General features: G+C 42.5%; 1 protein-coding gene across 4 annotated transcripts in view; it reads left to right on the top strand.

The window, feature by feature from the left end:
- Positions 1–14,226, top strand: part of OCA2 (OCA2 melanosomal transmembrane protein) — a 326,593-nt gene that overhangs the window by 50,904 nt on the left and 261,463 nt on the right. For all 4 annotated transcript variants that reach the window (XM_033190812.1, XM_033190808.1, XM_033190809.1 and 1 more), the window contains exon 3: positions 10,710–10,808. In XM_033190812.1, coding sequence (XP_033046703.1) covers positions 10,710–10,808 — 99 coding nt within the window. The remainder of the gene's footprint in view (positions 1–10,709; positions 10,809–14,226) is intronic.

The following is a 14,226-nucleotide window of genomic DNA, read 5'->3' as shown; positions in this document are numbered from 1 at the left end:
TGGAGTGCAGTGGTACAATCTTGGCTCACTGCAACCTCCATGTCCTGGGTTCAAGTGATTCTCCTGCCTCAGCCTCCCGAGTAGCTGAGCCACCACGCCCAGCTAATTTTTTTTTGTATTTTTAGTAGAGATAGGGTTTCGCCATGTTGGCCAGGCTGGTCTTGAACTCCTGGCCTCAAGTGATCCACCCACCTTGGCCTCCTAAAGTGCTGGGATTACAGGCATGAGCCACCGCGCCCGGCCAGAAGGCATTTTTAAAATAAGAGTTTCATTTCATAGAATAACTAGAAATGATAAGCATAAATGATTAGTTTTCATCTTGTATTTCCGGGTTTCAGTACAGTCTTTCATCCCGTCATTTCTTGAATTCCTATTTTCTGTCTATCTCTGTATCATTTATTTACTGTGCAAATTTCTCGTTTTTAAGTTGATAAGTTCATTCTTCCTTTAAAAATTGCATGTAATATTTGATCTACACGAAATAATATACGTAACACATGGATAAATTTTGAAGTTTAGTTTTTACAAACCCCTGTATGCTCACCAACCAATTGGCTCCTCTTTTTTTTTTTTTTTTTTTTGTTGAGTTGGAGTCTCGCTCTGTCGCCCAGGCTGGAGTGCAGTGGCCAGATCTCAGCTCACTGCAAGCTCCGCCTCCCGGGTTCACGCCATTCTCCTGCCTCAGCCTCCCAAGTAGCTGGGACTACAGGCGCCCGCCACCTCGCCTGGCTAGTTTTTTTTTTGTATTTTTAGTAGAGACGGGGTTTCACCGTGTTAGCCAGGATGGTCTCGATCTCCTGACCTCGTGATCCGCCCGTCTCGGCCTCCCAAAGTGCTGGGATGACAGGCGTGAGCCACCGCGCCCGGCCGATTGGCTCCTCTTTTACCTCATCTCTTTGCTTCCCAACATGGAGATTACTCTCCGGAATTGTGTGTTTAAAATTCCTGTGTGTGTATGCATGCCTCTCTCTCTTATCTCACACACACTCTCTTTCTATCTAAAACCATAAACAATGTATTCTTCAGTGTTGCTTGGTTTGGAGCTTTATAAAAATTGCATCATGTATGTATTCTTCTATTTTTCTTCATGCAACATTATGTTTCTAAGATTTATCTATATTGATTTGTTTAGCTGTAGTTCATTTATTTCCACTACTGTGCGAAATTCCATTGTGTGACTATACCATTGTGTGTTGATTTTGTATTTTTCAGCTATGCTGAATTTATTAATCCTAATGGTTTTAAAAAATGGAATCTTTAGAGTTTTCTACACATAAAGTTATATCATCTATAAATAGACATGATTTTACTTCTTTCTTTCCAATTTGGATGCCTTTCATTTATTTTTCTTTCCTAACTCTTCTGGCTAGAACTTGCAATACTACATTGAGTGAAAGTAGCAAAACAGGCATCCTTGTCTTTTTCTTAATCATAAAGGAAAAACTTTCAGTCTTTCACCATTCAGTGTGATGTTAGCTGTGGGTTTTTCATAAGCAGTCTATTATGTTGTGATATTTTCTTTCTATTCCTAGTTTGCTGAGGATGTGCATGTTTTTTTTCCATCATGAAAGGGTGTTGAACTTTGTCAAATGTTATTTTCTGCATCAATTGAATTAATCATGTTTTTTTTTTTCTTTACTGTGTTAATGTGTATTTCATGGATTGATTTTCCTATTTTAAGCCATCTCAGCATTCCAGGAATAAATCCCACTTGATCATGGTGTATAATACTTTTAATGTGCTCCTGAGCTTGATTTGCTTAGTACTCAGTATTTCGTTGAGGATTTTTGCATCAGTATTCACCAGGAATATTGGTTTGTAGTTTTCTTTTCTTATAGTGTCTTTGTCTGGCTTTGGTGTCAGGGTAATGCTGGCCTCATAGAATGAGTTAGGAAGTTAGGTCTCATGGAATGAGTTCCCCTCCTTTTCAGTTTTCTGGAAGAGTTTGAGAAGAATTGGTGTTAATTTTTCTTTAAATGTTTGGTAGAAAGCATCAGTCAATCTATCTCATCCAGGGCTTTTCTTTGTTGGGAAGTTTTTGATTAATGATTCAATCTTTTTACTGGTTGTAGGTCTATAAAAATTTTTCATTTCTCCATGATTCAGTCTTGGTAGGTTGTGTGTACTCAGAAATTTGTCCATTTCATCTAGGTTATCCAATTTTGAGGCATACAGTTGTTCATAGTATTTTCTTATAATACTTTTTATTTTAAAAAAATTGGTAGTCATGTCCCTGATTTCATTTCTGATTGTAGTAATTTGAGTTTTTCCTTTGTCAGTCTAGCTAAAGATCTGTCAATTTTGTTAATCTCTTCAAAAAACCAACTTTTGGTCTCATTAATTTTCTCTATTTTTAAAAGTCACTACAGATCTCTTCTCTAATATTTATTATTTCTGTTAGCTTTTGAGTTTAGTTTGTTCTTCTTTTTCAAGTTCCTTATAGTGTAAAATTAGGTTGCTACTTTGAGATCTTTCTTCTTTTTTAATGTCGGCATTTACAGCTATAAGTTTCCCTTTTAGAACTGCTTTCCCTGCACCATACAAGTTTTGATGTGTTATGTTTCATTTTCATTTGTCTTAAGGTGTTATATTAGTTTGCTAGAATTGCCATCACAAAATGCCAGACTGTGTGACTTAAACAACAGAAGTTCATTTTCTCACTGTTCTTCGGGCTAGAAGTCCACGGTCAAGGCGCTGGTGTGGTTGGTTTCTTCTGAGTCCTGACTCCTCGGCATGTGATGGCCCCGCTCTTCCTTCCTCTTCACGCGGTTCTGTCTGTGCCTGTGTGCTCCTGGAGTCTCTTTGTGTGTTTGAATTTCCTCTTCTTTTTTTTTTTTTTTTTGAGATGGAGTCTCTCTCTGTCACCCAGGCTGGAGTGCAGTGGCACAATCTCGGCTCACTGCAACCTCCGCCTCTTGAGTTCAAGCAGTTCCCCTGTCTCAGCCTCCCGAGTAGCTGGGATTACAGGCACCTGCCACCACACCCGGCTATCTTTTTATTTTTAGCAGGCACAGGGTTTCACCATGTTGGCCAGGCTGATCTTGAACTTCTGACCTCATGATCCACCTGCCTCGGCCTCCCAAAATGCTGGGATTACAGGTGAGCCACCATGCCTGACCAAATTTCGTCTTCTTATAAGGACACCAGTCAGACTGGGTTTAGATCCATCCTAATGGCTTCATTTTAACTTAATCATTTCCTTAAAGACCTAATCTGCAAACACATTCACACATTGTGAGGTACTAGGGGTTAGGGCTTCAACATATGAATTTCTAAGGTACACAGTTCAGCCCATAACAGGTGTCTTCTGATTCCTCCTTTGATGGATCGGTTAAGGGTACGTTGTTTAATTTCCACATTTTGGTGAATTTTCCAGTTTTCCTTCTGTTACTGATTTCCAGTTCATTCCTATTATGATTGGAAAAGATATTTTGTATTACTTCAAACTTTAAAAAATTATTAAAACTTATTTTGTGACCTGTGGTCTATCCTGGAAAATGTTTCATGTACACATTAGATAGAAGTGTATTCTGCTATTGTTGGGTGGAGCGTTTTGTATATGTCTGTTAGGTCCAATTGGTTTATAATGTTGTTCAAGTCTTCTGTTTCATTATTGATCTTCTGTCTGGCTATACTATCCATTATTAACAGTGGAGTATTGAAGTCTTCAACCATTATGGTAGAGCAGTTTTTCCCTTCTGTTCTGTCAGTGTTTGCATCATATATTTTGGAGTGCTAATGTTTGGTGCATATTATTTGTAGTTGTTGTAACTTTTTGGTGAATTGACTCTTGTATATTTTTCTTTGCCTCTTGTAACAGTTTTTGTCTTAAAGTCTATTTTGTCTTATATCAAGATAGCCACCCTAATTCTCTTTTGGTTACTACTTGCATTGAAATATCTTTTCTTATCCTGTCACTTTCAACCTATTTGTGTCTTTTGATCTACAGTAAATCTCTTGTAGACAGCATAGAATTGAACTGTGTGCATGTGTGTGTGTGTTTTAAAATCCATTCTGCCACTTTTGCCTTTGGATTGGAGAGCTTAGTCCATTTACACTGGTTTTGTTTAGTTATTTATCAACGTTTTGCCAACTGGCTTTGTGCTGGGTCAATTCTTCATAATTGGCTGGGTGTGCCTTGAGCCTAGAGACCAGCATGAGGTGAGTGCTTACAGTCTTCTCAGATGTTTTCTGAGCATGCATCTTGCTTGATCATGTTTGTGGTTTTTTTTCAATTCTTCAGTATACTTTTCAATATTTTAATTTCCCAAAGAGTCTCATTCAAACTTCTCCTTGGTGCCTTAAATGGACTGTGGTCTATCTTTGCCCACAGTCTCTTTCCTGAGAAGCCTGTGAATCTGTACTCTCCCTGTTCTGTGACTCTATCTCCTGAATATGTGTGCAAAAGGCCACTATGCAAAGCTGTGCTGAACTTTGCACTATATTTTTTCTGTGTTATGTTACACTTAAAGGGCTGACCTTGCTCATACAGAATGATGCCAGACTCCCAGAGGCTCTGACTCTACATGGGTGAGGAATCATAGTCTCCTTCCAAGTCTTCTGAAAAAATTGCCCATGAGAGCTGGCGGCTTCTCCACTCATGTTTCTTCCTCATAACTGCTTTCTGTCCATGGGAAACATGTTTGGCTGTGTTCTTTGTCGTTGCTTTTGGGGTCAACCTAGCTTTACCACTGCCTGCTAGTTTCCTTTTTCCTTCTGGAAAGGTAGCTTGGGTCAGTGAAGCTAGAGTGAAAACAGGCCACAAACAAGAGTCCCTATCAGAGAGAGGGATAGAGAAAGAGAGGAGAAGAGAGGAGAGAGAAGAGAGTACCTAGGGATACAGAAAGAGAAAGAGAGAAGGGAGGAGATAGGGATAGAGAAAGAGAAAGAGAGAAAGAAACAGACAGGTGAAACCTTGCTAGTCAGCCTTCTGGGCAGAGGGGGCTACAGGAGGGCTGGGCTCTGCTGGCTTGCTGTGGCTCCCCATGACTGCTGCTCCATGCAGAGTACATCTGTAGAGAGGGCACCATGCCTGGCACAGTCCTCAGGCTGGGATATGTTGCCTCCTGGTGGGAGGGAAGGGCTGGGGGATGGCATCGGGTGCTTGACATATCTTGGCCCTCCCCTCAGCAGCTGGGAGCTTATCCTGAGTCCCATTTGCCCCTTTTAAAATGGGGATAGTCTTACCTACCTTCAGGGTTATCATGATAACAAAGGTGATAGCTTCAGCAAGAGCCTAACACAGAATGTACTCACTTAAATGACCCTTAATACTCATCAAATAAAATAATAATATGGTGGGGAAAAGGCCTTTTCTCTACAGGATACTTCGGAGATACTGTCAAGTAATCGGGACAAAGACAGTGAAGGGCCCCAAATAGAAGGCCTAATCCCGCTTCTGCTGTCTGCAGCCTGTCTCTTACCCTGGGAGATACTTCCCATGAGGGCCCCTCCTGGCCACTGCTGCACAGGCTGTTACAGAGAAGGCCTCATTGCTCAGCGTGGTTTTCCCACAGCTGATCTCCAATGTTACCGACCACCGGGGTCCTTCCCGTTTCAGACCTCCGGACCTGGGTGTTGAGGTACCACCAGCTGCCTTCCTGCCCTCTGACTTCTGCTTGATTTATTTTGGTCCCACTCCCAGTCTGGCCCTCTTTTGATTTCTCTTGATCCCACTCCCAGGGTGGTCCCACTCCCAGCAGCTCTTCTACAGGGCTCTGCATGGCTGATGCCATCTGCCATCTGCCACCTGCCCTCTCTCCTGAGCCCTTGGCTCTCGACTTTCCTGCCTGCTCTGTGGTCTTCCTGACTGGTGCCTGGGAAAGAGGCTGCCTATGACTTGAGCAGAGCATCCCTTGGAGAGTCTGTGGATGTGAATTTGGTCATGCACAGGTGAAGGCAGTGACAGCATTTTGCATTCCTTGTTACTGGCTCTGCATCATCTTGTCAAGCAGAACTGACTTCAGCAATGGCTGCATAAATGGTCCTGTGTGGCACGGGGCCTAAAAAAGACTTGAGGGCAAACCTTTTCCTCCACCCCTGGTACCCCAGTCACCACCTCCCCAGACTGTCGTTTGCACTAACCATTGTCTCTTTTTTGGCCTTTAAAAATGTAAATTCTCTTGAAAGTGTTCATATATTAGGTATTCAATATTTTCAACATTTTTAGCTCTTTTTTTGTCAATACGATGATATAAGCATCATAGGACTGTTAAATGTTTTGATTTAGAAAGAACTAAGGGGTCTAGGGATGAGGAAACTGTTGAAGAAGAGGGCAGAAGAGGCAGAGGCGTGCACAAGAAACTGTTTCCATCGCACAGTCTGGCATGAACCTGTCTTATTAATAATCATGGTAGCAAGGGTTCTTGGCAATGGTGGATCTGCCTCAGCCCCATCAATTCTGGCTGCTTAAAACTTACTGTTCGAGGATTTTAAACATGGCTAATACCCAGGACTGGTGGAGATAGGAATTTGTTCCTGCCTGTAACTGAAACGTGGAGTAATGGGGATAGACTCTCTTCCAGCAAGAGGACCATGGGCACCAGGAAACTTCTTGATCCAGTGACCTCACTTCTAGGAATCTATCCTAAGGAAATAATTAAAGGCACACACAAAGACTTATCTACCAGAACTCACATAGTGTTTGTTATTTATCCAGGTAAAAAACCAGAAATCCCCTAAATTTCCATCAACAGACAGATGGTCAGGCTTAATTTGATGATCCAAGTAATGGAATATGATGGCTGACATTAAAATCACGTTGTAGAAGAATAGCTATTATTTGATAAGCTGTGAAATGCTAATGAGATAGCTGAGCTGAACGATTAGAGGACAAAGCAATTTGCATATGTGAATATATATATGTGTGAATGTGTGTCTCTGCACTCATATGTATGAATCTGACCTAAAAGTATTCATTTACATGTAGGAAAAAAACATTGAAAGGAAATTCTCTAAATGTTAACATTGGATATCTCTGAATTATAGAATTATGTACAGGTGCAGTTGTTTTATGTGTTATCTTCTGTAATTTCCTTTAAAATAAGTATAAATGTATAGACAGATACGGATTTTGTAAATGTATATACAGAGTTTGTTGAGACATGGGGGAAATCAGACAATGTGGAAATTAGTAAAACTAGACAGTGCCCACCCAGTCTTAGAGTGAAGTCAGAAAAACGTCAATGCGATTTCTTTTTTCAGAAGAGGAAAAGTCAGGAATGATATAGATCGCATCAATATTTTCTACCTTATTGAAGTCAAAAGGAGACAAAATTGGGCTTTCAGCTTTGTGGACTGCCATTTTTATTTTCAACCTCTGGAAAATGTTTTTGGGCAATCCTGAATCTTCTCTACATGTGATCTGTGAGCTCTGTGCGTCACAGGCCCGGGATTCTATCAAGCAACAGGGCCCCAGGGCCTCCTTGGTGCTTCCCCTGTTTGCAGAGAGGAATGGATTTGGAACGTTGAAAATGGTATCTGGGTGGTGGTAAGTTTACATTGGAATGGCCCAAAGTCTCTTTAGGAAATTTCCTGGTGAAGCTCATTTTACTTTTGGATTTTTAGAAATATAATTACATAAAAAAGCTCAGAAACGATTACCTGTATGCTTAACGACAATTATAAAATACTTTGTGTACACGAAGTGCATAAATGTAAATGTTAAACAGTAATAAAAATCAGCCAGATATGGCCACCACAGAGAAGATAAAATGGACTTTGGATTTTTCCCCATTTCTAATTTTCCTTCTTAGTGGCAAGAAGGTAAATCCTCCACACTGGGCGACGTGGTACTGCCACTGCGTGACGTGGTGCTGCCGTGGGCTCTTTTGAGACCCCGTGGGGCATGCTTCACTGTGTGATGTGGTGCGGCCGTGGGCTCATTTGAGACCCCATGGGTCATGCTTTCCAAGGAGCAATAGTGCCTCCACTCTCCTGAGCACTGTCCTCTCTTCAGAGGGTCAATATTGAGTCTATAAACATTATTGATTTAATGATTTAGGAGACTTGTTTTGAGTTAAAAAGCCAATCTCATGCAAATAAGCTATGATTGCTAGATTTTAACCCATTCATTATTAAGTATGTGTGTATGTGTTTTTGTGACAGGATCTTGGTCTATTGCCTAGGCTGGAGTGCAGTAGCACAATCTCAGCTCATTGCAGGTTGGACCTCTCAGGCTCAAGCAATCAACCCTTCACCAGCCTTCCCCGTAGCTGGGACTACGGGCATGCACCACCACGCCTGGCTAATTTTTGAATTTTTTTTAAAGACAGGGTTTTGCCATGTTGCTCAGGCTTGTCGTGAACTCCTAGGCTCAGGCAATCCACCCGCCTTGACCTCCCAAAGTGCTGAGATTACATGTGTGAGCCACTGTGCCCAGCTCATTATTGCGTATTTATTAAGAACTTACTTTGAACTGGGTACCACTTACAGTACCAAGTAAAATAAGATGAAAACATGGCAGCCATTCTTAAAGAGCTCACAGTCTAATGAACCTCAGTGAACCAATATCCACAATCTATCTTTATGTTTTCCATTTACATCTCCTTAGTTAATGTAAGAAAACCAAGGGTTTTTGTTTCTTTTTTAAAGTGAGAGGGTCTCCTCCAGGCTGGAGTGCAGTGGCTCCATCACAGCTCACTGCACCGTTGAACTCCTGGGCTCAAGTGATTCTCCCGCCTCAGTCTTCCAAGTAGCTAGGACTACAAGTGTGCACCACTACGCCCAGATAATTTATTATTATTTTTACTTTCCTTAGAGATGGGGTCTTGCTATGTTGCCCAGGCTGGTCTTGAACGCATGGCCTCAATCGATCCTCCCACCTTGCTGGGATTACAGGTTTGAACCACCATGCTTGGCCTTGTTTTCTTTTAATCTACATTGCATGACTGAGAAAATGGAAGCTCAGGGTTGTTAAATAATGTGAGGAAGGTCACTGTCTCCATAACACTCGGCTCTCCTAGACTACCCCAGGGAGCATCAGAAAACATCTGGTTGTTTGGTCTCCTCACTATGACATTTTCTAAACATATCTAGGGGGTTACAGTTACAGATTTATAGTTATGGGAAACAGGGTTGGGAGGATCTCAACTGTACGCCAGTTTGAGCAGCTGAAAGTATGCTAATTATTGAATTTCTTGGGCAGAGAGATTCTTCAAAATCTCTCTACCTTCATTTGTCAAAGTTAAAGCACCTACACTATAATTCTCTCTCCTGCCATGCTGACCTCTACTGGCCATTAAACCTCTGAGGAGAGTCCTCAGTCACCTGTGTTCTCCATGGGAAGTGGCCCAGTGCTGCCCAGAGATGACGCCCAGCGGATACTCACTGGCCCCAGACAGACACCTTTTCTGACTTCTAGAGACATGGTGCTGGTGTTAGATACAACTCAGGGGCCCATGTTTTACTCATCCACAGGAGTCTTAATTGTCTATCTCACAGGTGAATGCTTGAATGAGAAAGAAGCAAGCAAAACTATTTTTCTTAAAATTTCTTCCATTGTGCATTTGTGATCGGAAAGAATTACTGTTATTTCCCCAGGTAAATGTTTCATAGCATCTACAGCATCTCTACCTGGCCTGGGATCCTGTAAGAAAGGCAATGCATCAGCATATAAAATGACATATTCTCAGTGATCAGGAACGAAAATTGTTCCTGCAGCTTCTCATGGAAAGCTGGTTGTCTTTTAACATCAAGTGTCCTTTAATGAGGGTGACCATATATGCCGGTGGGCTTAGTTGTGGCTGTGCAGTTACTTCCCGTTCAACAAGCTCCTGATTTGAATGATACATTTATGGTGGTCCTTCCATACGGCAGGCAGGCCAGTGTGGTGGAGGACCACCCTGCCCAGTGCGGACCTTTGCTTTGCTTCAGTTGCGGCTGCTGACCTTGGGGAGCTTCCTCCTTGCCATTCTGCTTGTTGTCTCATTCCAACCCCTTGGTCCTGACTTCTGCTGATTGGTCTTCCAGTGGCAGCCATTAGTATATTTTAAATGCGAATTTCTTGTTATTTTAGCAAATAGAATTTTCTGCCTACAAAAGGGCCGACGAGGCTCTGAATTTTTTTTTTTTTTTTTTTTTTTTTTTGACAAGGAGTCTTGCTGTGTCGCCCAGGCTGGAGTGCAGTGGTGTGATCTCGGCTCACTGCAACCTCCGCCTCCCGGGTTCAAGCAGTTCTCTGCCTCCGCCTCCAGAGTAGCTGGTATTACAGGTGCCCACCACTACGCTTGGCTAAATTCTTTTTTTTGTATTTTTAGTAGAGGCAGGGTTTTACATTGGCCAGGCTGGTCTTGGACCCCTGACCTTGTGATTCACCCACCTCAGTTTCACAAAGTGCTGGGATTACAGGCGTGAGCCACCGTGTCCCGCCCTCTGAATGTTTTTCTTGAGGAGAAGCTCTGCATGAAATAGCAAAGGTGGCCTGAATCTCCTGCTAATGCAAAAGTGAGCATAAAAGTGTCATCCCATAGTATTTGGTCTCCTGTGCGAGTTTCTGCTGTGCATTTTCAAGTGATTTGGGGAGGAGAGGTATTTCTTATGGTGTCTTCTCAAACTTCAGCCTTTTACAATTCAGACAGACCCTTAGGCAAATTTCCTTGTAAGATTTATCACTGAATCTTGGGCACATTCTTGAATCTAGCACCCAAGTGCTGGGAACACATTCGTTATTTCTGTGTTGGTGATTCTGTTTCCTTCCTTGTCTCTTTCAGGTCTCACTCTCCTTTGCCCCAGATGTCCAGCTCCAGGTCTAAAGATTCCTGCTTTACAGAAAACACTCCTTTGCTGAGGAATTCCTTACAAGAGAAAGGGTGAGATATTTCCCCCGTAATATGAAAGTAAGAGCTTCCGAGCTCTTGCATTTGGCACGTATGCTGGAGAACTTCTTGAGATATGAATTTTTACTGGATGTGTTTAACCTCTGCCAGATCCTGGACAATTTATTGTAGTAGATGTTCATGATTCGGGTGGTTATATTCTGTGGATATTAATTTCCAGATGGCCTTGAGCATAACCCTGCAGCAATTGCACAGCACACACACATGCATGCACAAAGCTCTGACGCATTGTCTTACCAGGCTGGGGTTTCTCAGCTAGGGGTGAGGTTGGCATTGTCTGGAGACATTTTTGGTTGTCACACTGAGGGCTGAGATGATTCTGGCATCTAAGGGTAGAGGCCAGGGACGCTGCCAAACATTCTGCAATGCACAGGACAGCCCCCACCACAAAGAACTACCCAGCACACATGTCAGCAGTGACGAAGTTGAGAAACCCTGTATATGTGTGTTTCACAAGAAAACTCAATTTCCTGCCAACGTACAGGTCCTTTTTGGACACAAATCAGGGTGGTTCTGGAATTGCCTGAGCAGAGCTGACCTAGAGGGTAAGTTACAAATGCTTCCTTCTGGGGTGAAGGGCCTTGGGCCAGGCCTGCAGCCTCATCTTCTTTTCTTTCTGCAAACAAACTGCCAGAAGCCCGAGCCACCTGCTCCATGTTTCCTGGGTCCTTGCACATCACAAACTTGGTGACACTGTCACTGTCAATCTGAAATAATAAAAAAGATCAGAACCCAGTTTAAAATTATTTATTCAAGCACAAAGCTGAGGATAGCCATTTGGGAAACATAGGATCCAAAGGAATGGGATCAGTGCTCCAAAACTGAAAAGTTAAGGTCTTATTCTTATCCATATAGGCAGAAAACAAAGACACGTAGAAGGACTACATTTCCCATACATGGCTGGTTTATGAGTTACAACAGTTTGATTAGTTACAGCTTTGCCCCCCTCCAATTTCAGAGTATATTTGACGTTCCATGTTAGACAATGTGATAGTCATGAGGTCTTTGTGTGAGAGAAGAAAGAAGGAAGTTAATCTATCAACGAAGATCAACAGTGAAGAGGGAAGGGGTCTTCTCTGGTGCCGCTTCGTCTTTTACAACACTTTACAAAACAATGTAGGTAAGGAAAAAGGCAAACCTAGAATCAGAGAAAAGAAGGCCACAGCTGCCTCTTATGTGACTCATCCCATAATCACATTCTTTTAAGACTCAAAATAATTAAAAGTTTCAACAGCTTTGATTGTGAATCACCTATTTGCACATCATGGATTCTCCTTTCCCTGCCCACTGATGGTGTGTACCTGCATTGACAGGCAGGCTGTTGTGTCTCCTTCACTCACTTCTGAGCTTCCAAGGAGCTGCTTCCTCTCTCCCCAGCCCAGTCTGCAGCCAGGGCAGGGGGCCGGGCTTCACACTTTAGGTGGGGCTTGCGTGCCATGTGCATTCCTGTCCTCAGCCTCCAGATACTCCTGCTCACAGGATTTGGATGGGATGCAGGCATCTGGATTTATTACTTCTCAGTGCAGGGATGATTTGTTCACAGGAAGCCCTTGACTAGAGGAAACTCCTTCCCTCTCTGTCTCTCCAGGGCAGTCAGTCCTACTCCTGTCAAGGGCATTCAGATGTCACTTCCTTTGAGAACCCTTGGTTGTTTCTGCCCCACCCACCAAGAGTCAGTGCTTCTCCTGTGCTCTGAAACACTGCATTCATGCCCTTACTTCCAGACTGGCCTGTGTGCTATCTGTGGTTATGTCAGCCAGCCTGTGCCCTCTTCATCGCGCGTCCTGGCACCTAGTACAGTCCCTGCCACCAGCCCCTCAGTGACTGGATGGGTAAGGAGTGTACGCTGAGGCATTTCCACTGAGCCAGCTGCTTCAAGCATCTGTACTGGGGGATAACTTATGCTCCATTGCTCCTAATTAATAACTTAAGACAAAGACTTCACACACCTATTCCCTTAATGCTTTCTGTTCAATTACTTGGTAAATTGTGAAGGCCTGCGACATTTTAGAATTTGCAATTCATTGGAAAACCGTTAATGTGTAAGCATTTTTCCTGGCACGCGGAGCACAGACACGTCCTGGGAGGCTGAGCTGGGCCTCACGTCCCAAAAACCATTTCAAGGGAGTAGAACATGCGTCAGTTTTGCTTACAAAATGTATTCCTTTTCTCTTTTTGCATGAAGCTAATGAAGGTATTGGTAGTAGAAATGTCTTTTTCATATTTTACTTTTATCAACTTTATTTTGTTGCAGTTTTAATCTGATCAAATGGCTTATTAGGATAATATCCATTGATTTACATATTTTCAGAAGTATTCTTTTAAGGGTGTTGAGAGCAGGAATGTGTGGTACAAAGGTCAGAGCATGCCCTGTATCTGCACTGACAACTGGTAGCCATTCTTCACAGATGGTTATTTAAATTTAAATTAATTTACATTAAACATTCACTTCTTCAGTTGCACTAGCCACACTTCAAGTGACCAACAGCACATGTGGCTGCCATACTGGACAGGGAAGCGAACATTTCTATCACCACAGAAAGTTCTATTGCACAGCACTGCTCTAGAAGGCAATGACATTAACTTGCTTTCCTCTTTCTTCTTAGAAGAAAAGGTTTTTTTGTTCCAGTTGTATTACAGTTGTGTTTTTTTCAGCAGTTGGTGTGATATTATTTCTCACACACCTGAGCATTTTCCAGTCACAAAATTGATCCGGATTATCGACTATTTTCAAAGTCATGTGTTATCTTGTTACACACTGGTTATACACAGCCTAATTGGTGTCTCTGGGCTTCTTCTTCTGAATATTTTTCCTTGTGAACCACTTCTAAAGCAGTCATAAGTGTTCAGGAGTATCACAATGCCCCACTGAGCTGGCTCCATTCCAGTCTATCACAGATCACATCTGTTAACGTCAGTATTGTGATCCCAAGAATATTCTATGTGATACATGAAAATTCTGGCTTTTGGTACAACCTTTTAAGAGTCAAGTGCATCTAAACTGAAGGAATTGATCAGAAGGTCAGGGATTCAACCAAAAGTAAATGGAGGCTCTGTACAGTGGCTCATGACTATACATCCCAGCACTTTGGGAGGCCAAGGCAGTCAGATCACTTGAGGTCAGGAGTTTGAGACTAGCCTGGCCAACATGATGAAACCCCATCTCTACTAAAAATACAAAAATTAGCTGGGTGTGGTGGCATGTGCCTGTAATCCTAGCTACTGGGGAGGCTGAGGCAGGAGAATCGCTTGAACCTGGGAGGCAGAGGTTGCAGTGAGATGAAATTGCATCACTGCACTCCAGCCTGGGTGACAGAGCAAGACTCTGTCTCAAAACAAAACAAAACAACAACAAAAATTCCAAAAGTAAACGGATGTGTTTTCAAGTAAT

The sequence above is a fragment of the Trachypithecus francoisi genome, unplaced genomic scaffold (assembly GCF_009764315.1).
Source record: "Trachypithecus francoisi isolate TF-2019V2 unplaced genomic scaffold, Tfra_2.0 Lachesis_group3, whole genome shotgun sequence".
Classification (NCBI taxonomy): Eukaryota; Metazoa; Chordata; class Mammalia; order Primates; family Cercopithecidae; genus Trachypithecus; species Trachypithecus francoisi.
Note: the sequence above shows the minus strand (reverse complement) of the source record. Positions and strands in the feature narration are given on the sequence as shown.